At 47.6% G+C, this 20,233-nt stretch overlaps 1 protein-coding gene across 1 annotated transcript; it reads left to right on the forward strand.

Moving 5' to 3' along the window:
* Positions 1-812: 812 nt before the first annotated feature.
* DISP2 (dispatched RND transporter family member 2) lies at positions 813-19,444 on the forward strand. The gene is made up of 8 exons (XM_069015906.1): positions 813-892; positions 8,023-8,469; positions 10,743-10,772; positions 12,561-12,684; positions 13,467-13,582; positions 13,862-13,980; positions 14,899-14,996; positions 15,634-19,444. The coding sequence occupies exons 1-8, from the start codon at positions 813-815 to the stop codon at positions 19,048-19,050; spliced, it is 4,431 nt and encodes a 1,476-aa protein (XP_068872007.1). The 3' UTR covers positions 19,051-19,444.
* Positions 19,445-20,233: the final 789 nt, after the last annotated feature.

Below are 20,233 nucleotides of genomic sequence, written 5' to 3' on the forward strand. Positions count from 1 at the left end.
AGAAAGCCCCAAGCCCTTCCTACACAAGCTAATGGCATGGTCATTGGTATGAGAGCAGCTACAGAAGGAGCAGCCACCTTCCACAAGCTCTGTGGGAAGCTATCCCCATGCACAAAGAGACACATGTAGCTACCACCCAGCTCAGAGCAATGTCATGGTATCAGTAGACAAGGACAGATGGATCCTGCAAGGAGGTGGACATGCCTGACCTCCCTGTGTTCTCCATGCTTTCAACTCAGTTGTTTCAAACCTACCATCTACTTCATAAAATCACTTATTTAATGCTGCTAAGAGCCAGCATTTCAAAACGCTGCCCTGCACCTGCCTCACAGGGCCAGGAGCGATTCTGGAAGCATTCCCAACCCGGGCCAAGTAGGAGCACAACTGCGGGGATGAGGGACTTGTCACCCAAAGGATGCCCGGTGCCCCGAGCTCCTGTTCCGCACCCACACGCTCAGCCCCATTCCCGACAGCCAGGCTGGCCCCGGGGTTCACAGTTCCTCCCGCAGTGCTCCCCGTGCTGGCGGCTGCGCCCCCGTGCCCGCCCCGCGCCGGGCCCGCCTCCGCGGCCGCGCAAGCGCCGCGCCGAGGCGGGCAGAGCCCAGCCGGGCAGAGCCGCGCCGAGCCGAGCCGGGCAAAGCGGCGCCGAGCCGGGCAGAGCCGAGCCGCGCCACGCCGAGCCGAGCCGAACCGGGCAGAGCAGGGTCGGGCAGAGCCGGGACGCGCCGGGGCCCGCCGGGGCGCTACCGCCGCCGCCGCCGCTCCGGAGCGTTCAGCACCGCGGGCACGGACAGCGCCCGCCGCCGCCGGCCATGGAGGCCGCGCCCTCCCCGGCGCCCCGGGAGCCGCGGCCCGAGGGGACGCGCCGCGGTCGCGACCCCGCCTCGCCCAGGTAGGAGCTGCGGGGTCGGGACAGGGGCGCGGAGCCGGTGCCCCGGCGGGTGGGAACTTCCGTCCTGCCGCCACCCGCGGCTCTGTGTGTGGAAGTGGTCGGTGTCACCGGGTTTTCCTAGGACCAGGGCCCCTCAGTCCCGCCGAAGTGTGTCCCGTCGTCCTACCGGGGGTGCAGACAATCCCTCACTGCCTGCCCAGCTGCCCACCCGCGATTCGGGCTCTGGCGATGTGCGCTGCCCAAGCGGGGCCCTGGTTGCTCCTGCCCCGGGGCCAGGAACACCATGCAGAGCCAGTTGTGCCGGGGGGCTTCCCGGTTTGGTCTCTCGAGCAGGTTTCTATCCTGCAACATGGTGTGCTCTCTCTTCTGCAGCAACGGGAGAGCTATTGTTGGTAAGCTCAGTGTTTCAGACATAACCTTATTGCACTCAGCTGTGGGCAAACATGGGTTTCACTCCAAAGATCTCCATAAACCCCCGCATCCCTCATCATGTCCCCCTGTGCCATATGCTCTCTTACCTGGTGTCTTAAGCCAAGTTGGCAGCCACAACCGTCAACATTTTCTGGAAACATCAACAGCCCATAATCATGGGCAAGGAGCCATCCCATATTCACGAGCACACTGGCATTTGTTAGACCAGGGCAACAGACCTGAGCTCTTCAGATTCTGTTTGACCAGAGCACACCCCGAGGTCAGCAGCACACAAATCCCTTTTGAAAGCCCAAGGGTTTCATTTCTGTCTGGTACAGGATATTCAGGCTGAGAGCGCCCCACCCGCCCGGGGGCACTGACAGGGCACTCACTGCTCATTAGACAGCTCTGATGTCCTCGGCCAGAGGCTGCCGTGCCTGTGGGTGTTCAGTGACTCTCACACAGTCCAGCCCTAGTTTAGACCTTGCACATTCAGTGGGGGCCGAGCTGTCACTGGAGCCATCTTCTTTGCTTGTCTGAGTACTCCTTCGTCAGTCAGACAGGTCTTGAAACGAACACTGCAGCCTGTGAGAGGTAAGTTACAGAGTTAAGCCACCTGACACAGGTGTATTTCGAACTTCACCCATGCTGCTCACTCAGTTTTAGCTCTGTGGTCCCCACCCTCTGCCCTAGCCAAGGCTCTTCATCATCAATGCTCACCTCATCAGCAGAAAAACACAGATGTTAGAAAACACCGCCTTCCTCCTGGCCTCTTTCAGTCTGGAACACCAAGGTGGGGATTTTCTTTTCCTTTCCCTTTTCATTTCACTCCTTTTTTCTTCAAAACGAGGCTTAGCAAACATGATTTTCCCAATGCAGACAGCTGTTCTGGCACTGAAGGCTGGGTGGGAACCTTGAGCCCTCCATGTCCAGCACACACACCTGTACCCACGGCAGCAGCAGCAGCTGCCTGGGGTAAAGATAAGGCTGTTCTTACAAGTCAATGAAAAGGATTATAAAACAAAACTTTTCCTGGCAGACTATGTGGGAAGCAGAGTTTTGCAGTCTCATTAATTTTTCATGATGACTTAACATACTCAGGAGTCTCACTAACAAAAAGACTGTAGGTCTTCTCAAGGGTATGCACGATCCTGCTGCTAGACTGAAAAAGCAAAACAAAAGAACTCCACAGGAATTCTTCACTGCACAAGGATTTGCCGCAGCCAAAGGAGGAGATGGATTGCTCAGGAGTGCCTGTCTCTCCCTGTCAGGGAGACAGGGAGCTAGATAACAAGGTGACAGTGAAATGCAATGAACCCTCCCCTAATCCCAGGGAAAGGGCACTCTTATCTCCTTAGAAAGTACAAGGAAAAAAAGCTATTTTTCTCAAGAGCTCCACCGCAGTTTTGTTGGTGGTATGTTCAAAGAGAAATTTAAATTCCATTATAAAAGCACATTCTTTAAAAGTCATTTACAGCTCTCCAGGAAAAAGCTATTAGTCTAGATGGGAGCTGACCTATAGCACATGGATTTAATCCAGAAAGAATTCATATTTCTTTTTCATTTGGGAACACTTATACAGCTGATATGCAAACAAAACTTTGCTAGAGGAAGAAAAAAAAGGGAAAAGGAAATAAAACTAGCTTCTTTTTTTTTAATTAATGAAATTTTGTAGCACCTAATGTCTAATTGAGCAAAGGTTGCTGATGAAAAAGGGCTCCAGTTGTAGGCAAGGTACAGACTTCTGCCATTTTTCTCCTTGTTTTTATTCCTCCTTAAGATTCCTCTGTCAACAGGAGAAGTTGTAGTTTGAGTCAGGCATCAGACAGCTCCATTCACTCAGTAGGTGTTTCCCATCTTTCATATGCAAAGTGCTTCTTTCTTGATCCTCTCTTTAGTATGCAAAGGGGGGATGATCTATTAAAAAAAAAAAAAGCAGTGCTTATAGAAATGGGCTTGGGGACAAGGGTGGAATTAGGCAGACCAAGAAAGGAGCCATTCCTGCAAAAGGCTGAATATTTTTGGCCCATTTCCCTCTCAGAACCACATGTGCTCTCCTACTTCGTGGCTTGGGGGGGAGAGCTAGACCAGGTAGTGGCTTAGGAAAAGGAAGGCTACTATTTCCCTGCCTGCAAAGCTTCCTCCATCCCAGCTCAGCTCTGTGTGCTGCAGAATTAAACCATCCCGAGGGGAATGTGCTGGGAGCAGGCAGCCAACATGGCATGTTTCCAGCAAACTTTGCTGGGGCCAAGTGAGCAGGTAAAGCCTAAAGCCAGGTCCTGCGGCCATCCTGTGTGGGGCAAAAGGATGCTGGTCTCTGGAAGAGGGAGATACTCTGCGCCAGGGGGGTGGACCACAGACCCTCTATCCTACCACTGCTCCACATCCCTGCAGACCTGGAATGGCAGAAAGCTGTCTCCTTAGAAATCCTGACTCTCTCTTTCCTGTTTCCTTGTGGGAAGAAGCTCCAGTCCTTTTGCTGGTTCCCCCACACAAGGTAGGTGCCGTGGTACTCATCAGTATGAGCACCCTGTTTGTGCCCTGGTACTCAGAGAAGCACTGCTGCACTCAGAGTGACTCGGGCAGGTCCATAAATTGGATTATTGCTCTGTCTAGACATCTCAGGGCAAGAGACAGGGAAGCAAACAGCGAGAGCAGCACAGCTCACTGCTGTGGGTAACAGGAGCAGTTAACCCTAGTCCATCCCTTCCCTTTCACCCCTTCTTTTCTCCTTTCCCAGCATCTCTCTGGTTACATCCAGCTGAGCCTGGAGAAGAAAATGGAGGCTGCCAGCTGCCTCTGTAGGCTTTTCTGCAGCCGAGACATCATTTCTGCTCACTTAATCCCAAAGAAATCTAATATCTGACACAGCCCAGAGTGGGAATGAATGTTAAAAATAAGTCTTTGTCAGTGTCAGCAAGGCAAGCAGAGTCCAGTGTGGTGCTCTGCCCTCTTCTCCTCATGCCTGACAGCAGACATCAGAAATCCCCAGAAACATTTTTCTGGCATAGTTCAGGGTCCTGAGGGCCCAGAAAAGTAATAGTGACATGGTTTCAGGCAAAGAAGGACCAGCCTACATGTCTGGTGCAGACCTCAGCAGACCAAAGGTTAAGCTCAGCAGCACTACAGCTAATTGGGAAAGCAGCAAGTGGAGACTTGAACTCTGCTGAGCTGCCAGCAGTGATTATCCGAACTGATCATTATTTGCAAGCTCCAGGTTTCCCTGGAGATTGTGGATAACCAAGGTCACATCGTCATGGAGTTGGAGACGGATGAGCATAAGGGAACTCATATCCGGAGGGTGATTGACAGAGCTGTAATTGTTTAGTCTGAAAAGGAGATAATGAAGAGAAGTCACGAGTGAATGATCCGAACTTGCCAAAGTTATTCCAGAATCTGAAGTCACTGAGCAGGCCAGGGATTGAGTTAGGAGACGACACACGGAGGAAGAGCAGAACTTGACAGCATTTCACAGCAAAGATGGTAAACAAGGAGAGTGTGATTTCATGTGAAATATTAGACTCAACGCTACCAACGTATGTGCAGAAAACCCGGAGGCAATCTGCGATATCCAAGAGTTTGGCATCTGCTTTCCCCTCCAGGAGGTTTTGTAGCCGAGGGGTTTGCGGAGGAAGAATTTTTCATTGCACGGTCTCCTGCCTCTCCCTGACCATGTTCAAAGTGTATTTTGTAAAAGCCCTTTTGTTCTGTCCAGTGTCACATATTCACCCTCAGATGAGGCAGACAGGCTAATTAAGTCATGCAAAGCCTCTGGTCCCAGATTACTGTGCAGATCCAGCAGTTTAAAGGAATGACAATTTTGCTTTTCCTTTGAAAAAAAAGATCAGAAATACAGTACAGGTGTAGGAACACCAAAACACAAGATGTCAGTATGGCAGTGTCTTTATAAATTATTTTGCACTGTAAGAGAGCATCACCTATTTAAAGTGTGCAAAAATTAGAGAAAACAACAGGATCAAGGTTGAGAAAAAGAGTAACTTAGAGGCAACAAAAAGGGAGTGAGAAAAGGTCTAGACCTTGTCAAAGCATAACACTACCATGACCTCAGCTCTCTGATGAAAATTCCCTGCAGTACAGAGCTACAAACCACAACCAAGTCACTGGACACTTGGGAAGAGCAAGATGATTTACACCTCAGGCTTGAAAGCATGGCTTGAGGGACCCTCCAGGTCACCTGTCCCAAATAACCTCTGCCCCTGCAGCTCACTAGCACTGTAGGGGATGTGGTGGTTTAGCATCTTCCCCAAAGGTTGCCTCTATAATTAGTAGAGAAGTGCAACGACTAATTAAAGATGTAATTTTATTTATTGACTGCCACAGACCCTAATCTGCCCTTGGTCTGTCTGCAGCGCTCCTGCCCTGTGCTGCGCCTGAATCCCTCCCCGTGCAGGGACAACTCTGATGAGGCTGTAAGAACTCCAGACAAGAGTTCAGATTGCATCTCCTGAGCAGCTTTGCTGGCACTGCATTTGTAATCTCATATATGACAAGTGTGGAGTCTCTTGTTGTGAACTACCTTTACACAGAGCTCTAACACAAATCACACACTTGAAAGGCCAGGTAATCCTGTCACTAATCCACCTGGGACAGGACAGCAAGGACTTCAAGCTTATTGTTGATGTTATTTGACAAGTTCTTTGGGTGACTGGGATATCATTGTCACAGTTCAGGAGCTTCTGCTTTGCCAGCTGCTCTCCCTCTTGCTGTATTGAACCAGCTCAAGTCTTACTAGTACCTTGCCTTGCAGCTCAGAGGCAAATGAGCACTGGAACTGCTGGGGACAACTTTATCTCAGCCTTATCTCACTGAGGTATGCACACACCTGTCTGCTGCTTTCTGGCACCTGCTTCAGCCCAAACACTGACTTCTTTCCAGTTACTTTGCATTTGCACATCAATTATGGCTTCTGAAGTCAGGACCCAGGAATGTGCTATCTGTGTCTGTAACTGGTGCAGCCTTCTTTAGGCTTAGAAACTAAACATAGCATTGGATGGTGCTTAATCAGTCAAGATTTCTCTGTTACTCATCCTTGGACTGGTACAGTGTGCAAGCTGAAGTTGAGTGTGATGCCTGTGGCACGAGTGTCCACATTGGCACTGGTGTAACTGCTACCACAAACATTACTCTGCTGTAATGATTTTAATGAAATAAGCCCATTTTGTACAATCATGAAATATAGTTTATCAGTGTTGATAAACTCAACTGATGTTGGAAAGTACACAGCACAGACTGCCAAGGCCAATATGTCCTGCTTTCTGGAAAAAATAGCAATTTTCAGGCAATACTGGGCTAATAGTATTCTCCAGATTCTTTTGTCTTTGATAATCTCATGCCAGTTAACTTTGGGTGCAATTCCAGAGACGTGTAATCACTAAAATTCTGTCTTTTTCTATGGCTGTGAGAAAAATAAATGAGAGAGACTCTACAAAATTTTAAAAATCATCCCTTCCCCAACTTGTTACCTTAATTTTTTCCCACATCACACCAGGTGCCTCAGGCTAAAGTTGATCTCACTGCAGTCTTCCTCCAACACTCATAATTCTTTGAGACACTTTGTGATTCTGGCTGGGCTGAGCTGTTCGTCCTGTTTAATCCTGGACGCCAGGCACTGCAGCAAGACACATAACTCAGCTGTAAGAGACTGTGGCACGTGCTCTGAACAAGGACCAGAAACTGCTGGTGTTTGCATCTCTTGGGACAGAAATTCCTAAAGCATTTTGGGGTCTGAAGGACCTCAGTCTATTGTGTGTGAAGGGGTTTTTGGTGTCACACAGACAAAGCAGTCCCTCAAAGTATTATTCAAACTTTCTCCAAGCTAGCAAAACCTCTTGGGCTCCATAAATCAAGAACTATAGGAATGAAACAATGTTTTTAATTCCTTGGAGAAGAGAAAGTGTATCCTGCAGACACCTCATTACTTGGGAACTGGAGTCTGCAAATGTTTTGTCTCAGTAAATTCAGCAGCCAGAGGACAGTAAACTTTCAAAGGATCTATAGAGATCCCAGTCCATCCCCTTCCTACAAGGTAAGACCAATAAAATCTGTTGCCGTCATCCTTGGGAGATGTGTGTCTAAAAAGTTCCTGAAGAGCCCAGTGGAGCATGCAGGATGTGGGAGCCATTAGGGAATGTGCCAGGCTGGAGGCTGAAGACCCTGTTACACATCACAGCCCTCAGGTTCACTGCTCAACTGTGTCAGTGCCAGAGATGACTCACTCTCTTGCTGACCCAACATGGAGCAGTGCCAGTCCTTCTGCAGAGCAATCACACTAATTAATCCTCCCAAGGAGTGCAGATAATTGAGTGGCTTCTAGACATGCAGATTCCTTTGGTTTCTGTTTGCCCAGGCCTCTGTAATCTCTCTGGGTCTTGAGTTAGGACCCCCCTCCACAGTGAAATATCTTGGGAGAATTTTTGGGTGGGCTATTACCCAATTTTTCAAACTTTTGGAGCAACACACACAAAGGATGGATTACAGGATCCCCCATCACTTGGGATCCCTGAGTGAGCCACAGATGTCTTTATAAAAAGCATAATCCATTCAGCCCTTAAGCTGACTCCTGGTACAGGACAGTGGGTGAGGTTGGACATTGTGTTATGTGGGAGGTCTGTGAGCATCTCCAGTTCTCAGGATGCGACTCCTCAGCACAGCTTTTCAACCTCTCCCCTGTTTTACCTTTCCCTTCATTTCTCTCATAGGGAAAAACAAAATGCAGGACCTTGTCAGACCTGTCTTGCCATGCCAGAGATTGGGAACGCTGAGCTCAGCTACAGTGGCACTTCCTGGGAAAAAATCTGCCCAGTCCATCACTGCCCCATTCCTGCATCCCCCGGTCTGGGGGAAGACAACCTGCCCTCCTCCAGCCACACACTTGGACCAGCCTCCACCCAGTCCAACGGCCAGGTGCCATCAAGCTCCCAGGACTCACAGCAGCACCACCCATATTATCCCTGCAACCAGGAGGAGTCCCAAGGCAGCTACGGCCTGCCCTCGCTCCCTGGGCATGGCGAGAGGCCTGTGCTGTGTTCCCACCTTTCCAGTGGTGATTCTGTGCCAGCTTCCCACCATGAGGCCTCAGAAATGCCCTGGAAGCAGTGGTCCCCTGGGCAGCGGCGGCCAGTGCAACATCATGTTGTCACAGTCAGGTAAGAGGCATGTGAAGGGCATCTCAAAAGAGCATCTTCCAGACTTGATAGGGGCAAGTGGGAGGGATGAGCAGGGTCTGAGCTGAGATGCATGAAGCATGGGTTTGCTCTCCAGCTCAGGGCAGCAGCTGCCCCAAAATGCACAGAGGGATCCAGTCTGCTCTCTACCTCTGTGTGGGCGTACAGAGAGCTGCCATTCCCATGCCAGGGAGAGGTGGGATTTCCTTCTCAAGGGACTGGCTGGCTAAAGCCAAGGTCACTCAGCCACTCCTAGGTCACGCAGCTGTGAATATGCCCATCTTCCTTTACCTTTGTATTTTCTCCCTTTGCACTCCAAGCCACTCAGCTGCCAGTTCTTTATCTTGGCAGAATTCTCAGTGATGGCAGCAGAGTTCATTCTTTTCCTGCCCCCACAGAAGCTGCTGCCAGTGCTGGAAGGGAGTGGCAGCAGAGGGTAAGCACTGGCTACAGCTGAGCAGTGAGCGGTACAAAAGGGGGGAACATTATTTGGCTTTCCAGGTTGGGCAGCAACCAGGGTATGAATTCTTTGTTGTCCATGACAGAATCCATTTGTGTACAGAGTGCCTGGATGACAACAGCCTGAACTACCTCTGCTCCTTCCAGCCAGCACCATCCTTCCTCCTGAGAGTGCCTTTTAGAGTCCACTCTTGGCACAAGAGATCATGATCCCTTCACTGCTGCAGCCATAGCCACTGAATCCTAATAAAAGATGGCACAGGATTCCTTCCTTGCCCACATTTCAGTGTTAGGCACAAAAGCCCTTTACAGTCTCTTTTTCCAGCTATTTACAGAGGATTTAATTTGCTTGTGTTTTCAGTGTAGAGGAACTGCAGTCAAAGGAGCCTGGACCCTTTTTCGCTCATGTGCTATCAACAAAATTGCCAACCACATCCTCTGTAACAGGTTATTTAAGTAGGAAGCACAGCTGGATTGCAAATCCCTGGCAGAGTGTGCAGCACCAGCAGTCAGAAAAGTGATAACATAATAATGCCAGAATGAGGTTTTTAATCCAAGCAAATCTGCTTGAGGAGCTATTGTGAGGGAATTAGCACAGGATGGGCAGTGCACTGCCAGAGAGAGACCTTGCTTTGATAATCTGGGGAGGCTTTTGCTCTGCTCCTCTCTGTCCTGAATCTACAGAGCATTAGCGTGACGAGCAAAACACAGAATCATTTATTACATGAGCCACCAAGAGTGACTCTGCCATGGGGAACTCTCCATTGCTTTTCCATTTCTCCCACTCATAGCAAGGCTAGGAAGGATGAGCTTCCTCAAGGTCACCCGTTGGCTGCTGCATGGAGTGGGGGCCATCTGCCCAACACAGATACTGGAGTGCAGCAGGACCTTCTCCCAGCTTAAGCAGGAGGGTGAGAGGAGTTGGGAGCACTGGTTGAGTGGAGCTTGGCACAGCTGCAGAAGGAGGTCAGAGCAGTTCTCTGGAAGTTGGTCCAAGCCAAGGCTGTGCCAGACTGAGGCGTGTTTCAAGGGGATGTTCAGCGCAGAGAGAGCAGAACAAAAGGTCCTGCAGATATCTGACCCACCAAGATGCAGCTTTTTTTTCAGGATGCCAGTGGAAGGCTTGTCCTCAGGGATTCATTAATAAACTTTGGATCCCCTGGGGAAGGCTTCTTTATTTCCGCCCCCCCCACCCAGAGCCCTTCAAGTAGAGTGACAAATGCTCCTCTGTGAAGAAAATCCTGATAAAATATTTTTAGCAGCTCCACTGGCATTCTGCTCCTATAGCCTGAAAAGACACTGTCTTTGGAGGGGCCCAGGAAACAAGTAAGAGTCACCTTTTGGGGAAAATCCTTGCTAAGCTAAACAGGAAGTAAAAACTATCTACAGTTGTTGCTAGCCCAACTCATGAGGTTTAATAAAGAGGTTTGCTTTTGTCAAGGAACCCTTTAAGAAGTGCAGGAAAAGCACTTAAACCAGATAGATTTTAATGGATGAGATATGCAATGGGATTTCTATAGGACTGGATTGCTAATGTCCAGTACTCTCTGTGGGGTTTTCTGAGAGGGGCAAAAGGAGGAGTGACTACATGGCTTCCCATCCTGTTTGGTTAAAATGGCAGAGGAAAAGGTTCTGTTATTCATTAAACTAATTCACATAGTGCCAGAACTGTGTCAGCACTGGCTCACCTTGGTGCTTATAGCCCTGCAAGGGTTAACCTGCTCAGGGATCAGTCCAGCACTGGGCTCCCCAGGAAAATAATAAATTAACACATCTTTTTTCCTTTCTGTCTGCAGACATGACAAAGCTTTCAGGATGCCAAAAAGGTATGTTTAACAGCAAAAGCTTCCTGTCCTTGTACCCTGTGATCAGTGCTCTCCTCTCCTGCTATTAGGAGAAGCAGAGTGTTACTGCTGGTGACATCCCAGCAGGCCCAGCTCCAGAGGCGAGGTCAGCGCTCCTGGGGCTTTCCGCTCCTTGGAAAAATCTCCATTTGCTTGTGAGATCAATTTAACCTGCATTAATGAATAGCAACACTGTCTCAGTAGCTGTTCTTGGGCAGGTGCCTGGCTCTAACCTATACAGTAGCTTTATATATATATATACAATAATTCTATGTGTGTGTATGTGTGTATATATATGTGTGTAAGATTAATCCAGCTGGTTTTATCAGAGGAGCAATAACAAAAAGAGCTCATCCAGGAAATAAACTTATCTTTCCAACAGACAGAAAATTTTAAATACATTTATCAAAATTAAAATAATTTGATTGCTTTCTACTTGTGCTTAAAGTTGACTTTTGTAAACTATTACTTCTGGATGGTTTGGGTAAGCACCTTCCATCATCAGAAACAGCAGATGATTTTTTTTTGTTCTTTTTTTTCCTGGTAATTGGACATGGAAATACCCAAAACATCCTCCAGAAATTAGGTACTCCAATGAGTAAAGAGCAGTTTTGTTCATTTTCATAGGAAGACTTTGTCTATGAAAACAAACTTGATAAGGCAGTTGTAAATTGAAAAAAAAGCCAAAATAAAAAAAAAAAATCAAAAGTTATGTGAAAAGGTGTTTGAAGTGCTTGTGATGGTTTCTAATGATGAAATAGCTGCAGTGGAGTCCCAGGCAAAAGGGGCAAAAGAGCAGGCAAGCAGAAACATTCCATCTCAAATATTCATAAATATTTCACTTCCCTTCACAGATACTTTCAACTATTTTTGAACAAAGAATTTCTTACATTTCAGAAATACAGCAGAACACAAAAGAACTACCTAGAACCTTCCAAACCAGAGCAGGAACCCATTCTGCTATCTTATATCTCAACTGATGTTTCTGAGGAAGACAAAAATCTTGACACAGTAAAACCTGCACTGGTAAAAAATGTGGGAGAGTAACTTTCATAGATCATCCTACATGGAAGACAGTTTGTTCCAAAGGAAAAACAGAACTTGAATAGAAAATTTTACACCAGCTCTTTAAGAACAAAAGTAACTGGCAAATAATACTTTGGCCAGAGTAAGCTGCTTCCCTGGAAGGATTTTGATGGTATAGAAATGTCATCAAAATTCTGTGATATGTCATGAAAATTACATGTATTCTAGTGAATACATATGAATTTAGACCAGTGACAGTGGGCTTGCTCAGGTCAGTTACCTTCAGGGACTCTTCAGAATAACCTGAAGATTTCTCAGGGTCCACAGTCTGGAAATCTGCAGCCCAAACTGTTGCAGCCACCAGCTGACATAGCTCAATGCGAGGGAAATGAAGAGGCTCTTTCTAAATGCAATCTTTGAATTTAAATGTTTAAAGCTTCATTTTGCCCAAGGACACAAGAGTCTGGTTTTTATTATTTCTGATTGAAAAAGCTGGAAAATGCAGGGAGGCAAAATGTAATTACCCGAGTTAATTAGAGCTGCCTGCAAACATCCAGTTAGAGGTGTACTATGTTCATTAATAGCTGCACTAGAGCCTCCAAGCTTCGCAATAAATAAGTGCTCAAACCAGAGACCCTGATTTTTTCCTTCCTGTTACTCACACCTCATTGGCTCTACCACAGGTTTTGTGCTCAGAGCAGAAGCATCTTACCAGCTGCATTTGTTTCTTCCTGTTGCCTGCAGTTACTCCCAGCTGATCACGGAGTGGCCGCTGGCCATGCTGGTGCTGTGCTCCGTGGCAGCAGTGATCTGCACCATGGCTGGGCTGCTGGTTGGGAATCTGCCTGACTTTTCAGAACCCCTAATGGTAAGTACCTACAGTTGATGTATCAATAGGAACGTAAATCCATGCCCAACCAGTGATATCATCCCTCCAAGATAAGCAGAATGTACCAGTCCTGCACAGCTGCCCCTGACACAGGGAGAACACAGCCCATGCCAGTGGCAGCCCATCCCTCAGCCATGCTGTGCACTCCCACCAGTGCCTTCACTCCGGTGTGGAGACACTGCCAGCACAAACTGGGATTGCTCCCTTTGCTCCCCTTCCAAGGCTGGAAGGCTGAGATTGCCCACAGGGAATAGCTAGGCTCAGCAGAGACTGGATAGAAGAGCTGGCTTTGGCTCCTACAGTCTGTGCATGAGGCTCTTGATGTGGAGAGCATGCCCTGTTCTGAGCACTATGCACATGGAATGTTTTCCATGTGGAATGCCACATTCCCTAAAGTCATCCCTGCCTCTTGTTAATGGAGGAATCTTGAAAAAATAAGAATACGCTAGATTTTGTCTGCAAAAAGGAAAATTAGTCCCATTTCTGTAAGGGACTATTACACTTGAGAAGGAGGAGAGATTCTTAGGTGATCAGGGAGAGAGAATTGTAGCCATTGTTGATGGGAAGGGAAAGGGAAAGGGAAAAGGGAAGGAGACATATTTTTTCTCTCATTTCTGGGATGCAGTAGTTCAAGGGAAAGTTGAATTCTTGTATCTCTCCAAGATGCAGTAATAGTCTCATACAGTTTCCATGTGTCAGAGGAGGCCTAAGGACAGCTGAGCAGAAGTGGAGCTGTGACAAAGCCCTTTTCCTTGGTGCAGGGTTTTGAGCCACGGGACACTGACATTGGCAGGAAGCTCATTGTGTGGAGGAATGTCGAGAGCCATACAGGCTACAAGAAGACCCTTTCCCTTTCTCCCTATGCCAAGAAGAAAAGGTATTTGAGCTTGGTTTGGGGGATTTGAGGAACATGTTGGTTGTAAAGTCACATATTCAATATTCCAAAATATCTATGTGAATTTCAACATACATCCTACGCTTAAAAGCAACCGAGGCATTGGAGAGTTTGAAGTCTGTGTGCCTGCAATGGATTTGGGCTGCCTATTGCTGTGTGTGGCACCAGAGCCTTGTCAGTGAATGTAATTCTCAGCCAGACGCTCTCTTGTTAATAATAATAGTTAACAGTATTATTAACAATAATCTGCCCTCTTGCTAGCTATGATGACCTTGGCATTGGCAGAGGACAGAAGGCTGCTCAGGGAGAACAAGCAGCAAGGACACGGAGAATGGTGGAAACCATCTATGGAGCAGATGGATTCTTCTGTGGTCCCCCAGGTGAGTGAAATCTCGATGGGGCAGTAAATACTGCACACCCAGCACTCAGCTGGCAGAACTGTCAGAGTTTAGGACACAGGGAATACTCTGAATTTGCTCTAAGCAAGAAGTGTGTACAATTCCACCTGTGAGAGCTCTGACAGTGCCCTCCCAGCACTTCATACCTCAGTGGTCAGAAAAGGCTGGTTCAGAAATTCTGAAGAGTTGTTTCTCCTTCTTAACTCTTTGCCATACTTCTTGTTTTCCCTTTAGAAACATACCTTGAAAGCACACATTAAAGGACTAATGTTTTCACCATTTACCCATATCAAAAGTGAATACTCTGAAAAAACAGCATATGCCCCACTCACTGTCTGCTCCCTCTCCCTTGTCTGCTCCCACTCCCTCTCTGTTCCTTCTTTTCTTCTTGAAAAATGTAAATGGCAGTAAAATCTGAGAGGAAAACAGAAAGCTCCAACACCCCCCAAATTTGTCCCAAAGTGGACACTAGTAAGTAGAAAGAAGAGGAACAACATGCAGATATTTTTATTCTCTTCCGTGCCTTCTGTCCACCTCTGAAACAAGTCACACACCAAACCCGCAGGTCCTTGGGGCTTTTTGGCTGAGCTCGAGCTCCTCCCTTGTTCCAGGGGTGCAGAACCAGATGCCAGCAGTCACTAAAGGCAAGCTGACATTTGATTTTCAAAATGCCGTGATGCTGCTGACCAGTTTCAGGGAGCAGGGGTAAGGTCACACAAAGCACATGCTCACCACTGTCTTGTGACCTGCTTCCCTCCAGGGAGTCCTCCAGAGCAGTCCTATGGATAGAGATACGTATTTCTTTTTTCTGTGAAGAGAAAATCTACTCCAAACAGCCTGGCTGATTCATCTTCATTACCTAATCCTTTTATGATTTTTTTTTCTTCTTCTTTATTTCAGAAAAGAGCTATTCCCAGCTGGTATTTATGTCCACAACTGCTGGGAGCTTATGGAACTTGCAAGCAATTCAGTCTATGTGTCAAATGGAACAAGACAAGGTCAGTGATGGCAGGAAGAACACAAGTACAGGCTGTCTCTTTTCTGTCTGCTGCAATCTTTGATGTCTTGCTGAGAGGATGCCAGACAAAAAACAATGTAAGCTATGCAACAGGTTTTACCTGGAGGATTCCAAAGCATTTCACCTACTTGGCAATACAGGGATGATCCCACCTGCCAGCTGCAAATTAAACAAGAATAAAGGACACTGAACAGGAGCTGGTCTAGAAGCTAAAGGTGTCCATCAGAAGCTGCTGAGGATTTTGGGCAGCAGAACATAATTATGGAAATGGAGCTACCAGCTTGGAGATTGGTGGCAAGTTTTACAAGTGGGAAGTTTAATTGGATGAGCTGCATTTGCCATAGGAGCCAAATTTTCAAATCTGTGGTTATAAAATATAATAATGGACAGGGTTTAATTTTTGCAAAAGGCTACCAACTTTCCATAGCTTTGGTGTTTGGGATTTGTCACTGGGAGGATGGACGGCGATGGGTGGTACACCTTGGGTAAAGAGGAAAGAGGAAAAGGAGAGGACAGGACAGGACAGGATGGGACAGGACAGGAGAATTACTGCAGCGAGTAAGGAACGCTGGGGCTGCAAGAGTGGGTCTGATCTGATGCCCCCTCATGTTTTTCAGATACGCTCACACGTGCATTTTAGAGACCTGTGCCAGCGCACTGAAGCCAACGAATGCTGCCCAAGCTGGTCTGTGGGGAACTACATTGCTGTCCTGTACAACAGGTCTTCGTGTCTGGAGATAACCCAAGGAGACATCTCCCACACCCTGGCCCTGCTCCGTGCCTGTGCTCCAGACTACCACCGAGGTGTCCTCACGCCATCCTGCATAGGCCCCGAGGCTGTCAGACAGAAACATTCTCAGTGTGCTCAAGTCCCAGAAAAATGTACCCGCTTCAATGCCATCTACCAACTGCTTCACTTCTTGGTCGACAGGGACTTTCTCAGTCCCCAGACGATAGAGTACCAAGTGCCCTCTCTCAAATACAGCCTGCTTTTCCTGCCTACAAGAAAAGGTGCATCTATGATGGGGATCTACTTAGACAACCTTGAAACCTGGGATCTGTTTGATAACTACACGTCTATCACTGGAATGGACCTGGGCCTTAAACAGAAACTATTCCAGCACTACCTTTTACTTGATACTAAGTATCCAGTGCTGGCAATATTAGCTATTTTTCTAAGCATTTATTTTTATTTACGCTCAGTATTTATTACCTTGATGGTCCTCCTTGCTGTTGTCAGTTCTTTGATGATCTCCTACTTCTTGTACAAGGTGGCCTTTAGATTCACCTATTTCCCTTTCGTAAACCTGACAGCAGTCATCATTCTCAGCGGCATTTGTGCCAACCACACTTTTGTCTTCTTCGACCTGTGGAACCTCAACAAGGGCCAGAACCCTTCTGCCGGGCTTGCTCAGTGGGTGAGTCAAACCATGCACCATTTTGCGTATCTCATGCTGGCCTCGTGCTTCACGACGGGTGCTGCCTTCTACGCCAGCTACATCAGCAACATCACAGCTATCCGCTGCTTCGCCGTCTACATGGGCACCTCGGTGCTGGTGAATCTGGTTTTCATGATGACCTGGCTGCCCTCTTCGGCCGTGCTGTACGAGCGCTACATCGCAACGACCTGCGTTTACAAGCCGGAAGCCTACTGGAACAACAGCAGCCACAAGAGAGTCGCTCTCTCCGTCCATTACGTCCTCCAGGCTCTCCAGAACACACTGTCTGAAACTTCCAAGCTGCTCTTTGAAAAGCTTCTGCCTTGTGGGGTCATCAAGTTTCGGTACATCTGGATCTGTTGGTTTGCTGCCTTAGCCATCGGAGGTGCCTACATTTCCTGTTCCAACCCCAAACTCAAACTCCCGACTCTGGAGACATCGTCGGTCCAAGTGTTCAGGCTGAGCCACCCCTTTGAGAGGTACGATTCCGAGTACTGCCACCAGTTCATGTTTGAGAGGCTGGAGCATGGAGAAGGGCAGCGTATGCCTGTCACAATTGTCTGGGGCATTCTGCCCGTGGATAATGGGGACCATTTCAATCCAAAAAGCAATGGCACCCTAGTGACAGACACCACCTTCACCATCCAAAATCCTGAGGCCCAGAAGTGGCTCCTCGAATTCTGCCAAAAAGTGAAGAACAAAACTTTCTATTACTCTGATGCGGAGCAGAAATCTACGGTGTGCTTCATGGAGGAGTTCCTCAGGTGGATGGACAGTCGCCAGTGCTCCCAGCGAGACCACAGCTTCAACCTTTGCTGTAACCAGTTCTCCTTCCCTTACAGAAGTGAAGTCTTCCTGCACTGCATCAAAATGATGCTCCTGGAGGAGGGCAGGGAAGGGGCAGAAACATATGATCTGGGCCTCAGGTTTGATGGGGAGGGAAATCTCACTGCCTTAGTGCTGCAGTTTCAAACTATTTATCACTACAGCTTCAACTACAGCAAAGTCAAACAATTCTATGAGGAAATCAGCCTCTGGATAACAGAGGAAATGAAAACTGCCCCCGTGGGGCTTCAGAACGGATGGTTTACCAGTAAATTACAGCTGTACAACCTCCAGCACAGCCTCAGCACAGAAACCATGGTGGTCATGGGGCTCTCCATAGCCATTTCCTTCGTGGTGCTGCTGCTCACGACCTGGAATGTTCTGCTTAGCATTTTCTCCGTTACTGCCATTGCAGGCACCGTCCTGGTAACCATTGGCCTTTTGGTCCTCTTGGAGTGGCAGCTCAATGCAGTGGAGTCTCTCTTCATTTCAGCTGCAGTAGGTCTCTCTGTTGACTTCACCGTCAACTACTGCATCTCCTATCACTTGTGCCCCCATTCCGACCGCCTGAGCCGAGTGGCCTTTTCCCTGAAGCAGATGAGCTGTGCCACAGCCATGGCAGCTTCTGCTCTCTTCTCTGCAGGGGTCATTATGTTGCCTGCCACGGTCCTGGCGTACAGGAAGCTGGGGATATTCATCATGATGATCAATTGTATCAGCTGTGGGTTTGCCAGCTTCTTCTTCCAGTCGCTCTGCTGCTTCTTCGGCCCAGAGAAGAACTGCGGGCAGATCCTTTGGCCTTGTGCCCACACCATGAAAGACTACTCTGATGACTCCGGGCCGAACGGAAACTTTGCTTGTGGGGGCAGTGAGAAGCAAAACCGGTTGCGGAAGGTCCAGGAGTCCAACACTGCAAATGAGCAATACGAGCTCCAGCCCTTGTCCAGGAAACTCAGCGACAGCTTTGACAACAGCACTTCCACAAGCAAGCTGTCCAACCAGCCCTCTGTGCTCTCTGAAGACATACAAGTTGAAGACAACAGATGCCCTCAAGTGGGAACGCACCCCTCCCTGGAAAGAGAGAGACAGAGTCTGCAGGAGACCCTTGGAGACCAGCAGGTCGGCCTGTGCCAGTGCCCTGCCTTGCAAACTTCCTCTCCTTACAAGCACAGCACCTCAGAAACAGAAATTCACAGGGAGAGACTCTGCCGAGATTGTCGCTGTCAAAAGTATGGTCTGAAAGCATGGGATGGGTCTGGGCTGGACCACATCCAGCCAGCTGGCATGAAAGAAGGGCAGCTCAATAAATCCCAGTGCTCCAGTGACACTGCCCAGCAGCAGTCAGATTATACCTCAGACCACAGCCCTCTCCCTGCTGCTGACATCTACAAAATTCACAGATGCCTTTGTTCTCTTGGCAGCTCTTTTGATATGCTCAACATCTCCAGCGAGACATCGATCAGTGATTTCGAGCAAGGCCTGAAGCTCGCTGAATCGACCAGCTCCTGTCCCGATGCCTTAGAGCTGTCTGACTCCTACGGTAACACGGAGCGAGGTTACCTGAACGGGAAGAGAGATACCCTGCGGCTGGACCTGAGGGAGACTGTCTTTGATGTCTCTCCAGCTGCATCACAGCAGAACAGCTCTTCATGGAAAAATCGGTTTGGATTGGGAAACGAAGGGCCGGTCGTGCTACCTAACAGCCAGCCAGACATGCCTGATGTTTGGATCAAACGATCCAGTGCACAAAGTTCTGGTTACAACAGCTGAGACCTTGCAGAAAGCAAAGCTGCTGCTAGGGGAAGGGGAAGCCTGAATGTCCTTAGAGCTGTAAATATCAATTTTTTCCTCCCACCTCTCCTAGAGCTGAGACTATTTCTTAGTATTTCAGCCATACAAAACGTGGGTTTTCACAGAACCAGCATATCTGATGCCACCGAGAGGACTGAGAGCCATCTTGTTGGACTACAAGCCCTTTGACTTCCGTCTGGTGCCATGTTCACAGCTGTTCACAGGACTTACCGAGTAAACCTGGTTTGTCATTTCCTATAAGGTGATTAGGTTTTGTTTCCTTGAAAGAAATAATGAGGTGAAGCTCCCCAGGTATTTAATGACAGAGGAGAGCTCATGTAAAAAACAACAAAAAAATTAAAAAAAAAAAAAATCCAAAACTGAACTACTGAAAATCTAGATATCAAGTGAAGTGTACTGTTAATAACAAAAATTAAAGTTTTTCATTTTCTACTTTATGCAAAGCCCAGGTCCACAGATCCCATCAAAATATTATTTAAATATTATAAAAAAGATATTATTAAAAGTCATGTCAAGACTTTCGAGTTGACACAGCCTCTTCCCAACCATGGGAGAGGCTGCAGAATCCAGCCCAAATCAATTTCCAGTAACAACTTCAGTTTGTTTTATCTGAAGGAATTCTAATACTGCCAAAGACTTCCAGTGTGAATTTCCCCCTTGAGGAAAGAGTCCTCATCCTCCCCAACTCAGGTGCCTTGTTGTGTCCTCTTCACAGCATGTTTCCACTCAAGGCATTCCTCACAAAAATGTAACTTTTTAAAATTCACATATCTGGTGAATCTTGAATTTTAGGGTTTTTTCCTCCTCTACCAGAAACAAACAGGAAAACAAGCATTTCTTTGCCCTTATTTGTTGAGAAATAAAACATTCTCTCTACAAGTTGACATACAATAAATGATTATAACAAACTTTTCTAAAATCTGTATGATGTTTCATTTTCACCATGAACACTGTGGTTATTAATCTTTTAAGTGCTTAATATATTTTCCAAAGGGAAATATATATCTTTAAAATACTTATTCTTCTGACACCCACGAATTGTCCCTGTGCTGTGGGAGACACACCAACTCCCTGATATCCATTAGGGACATGGACTTTTAAAGCTAGTATCAGTGTTTGATATATGTCAAATATGCCAGTT

The sequence above is a fragment of the Aphelocoma coerulescens genome, chromosome 5 (genome assembly GCF_041296385.1).
Source record: "Aphelocoma coerulescens isolate FSJ_1873_10779 chromosome 5, UR_Acoe_1.0, whole genome shotgun sequence".
NCBI lineage: Eukaryota > Metazoa > Chordata > Aves > Passeriformes > Corvidae > Aphelocoma > Aphelocoma coerulescens.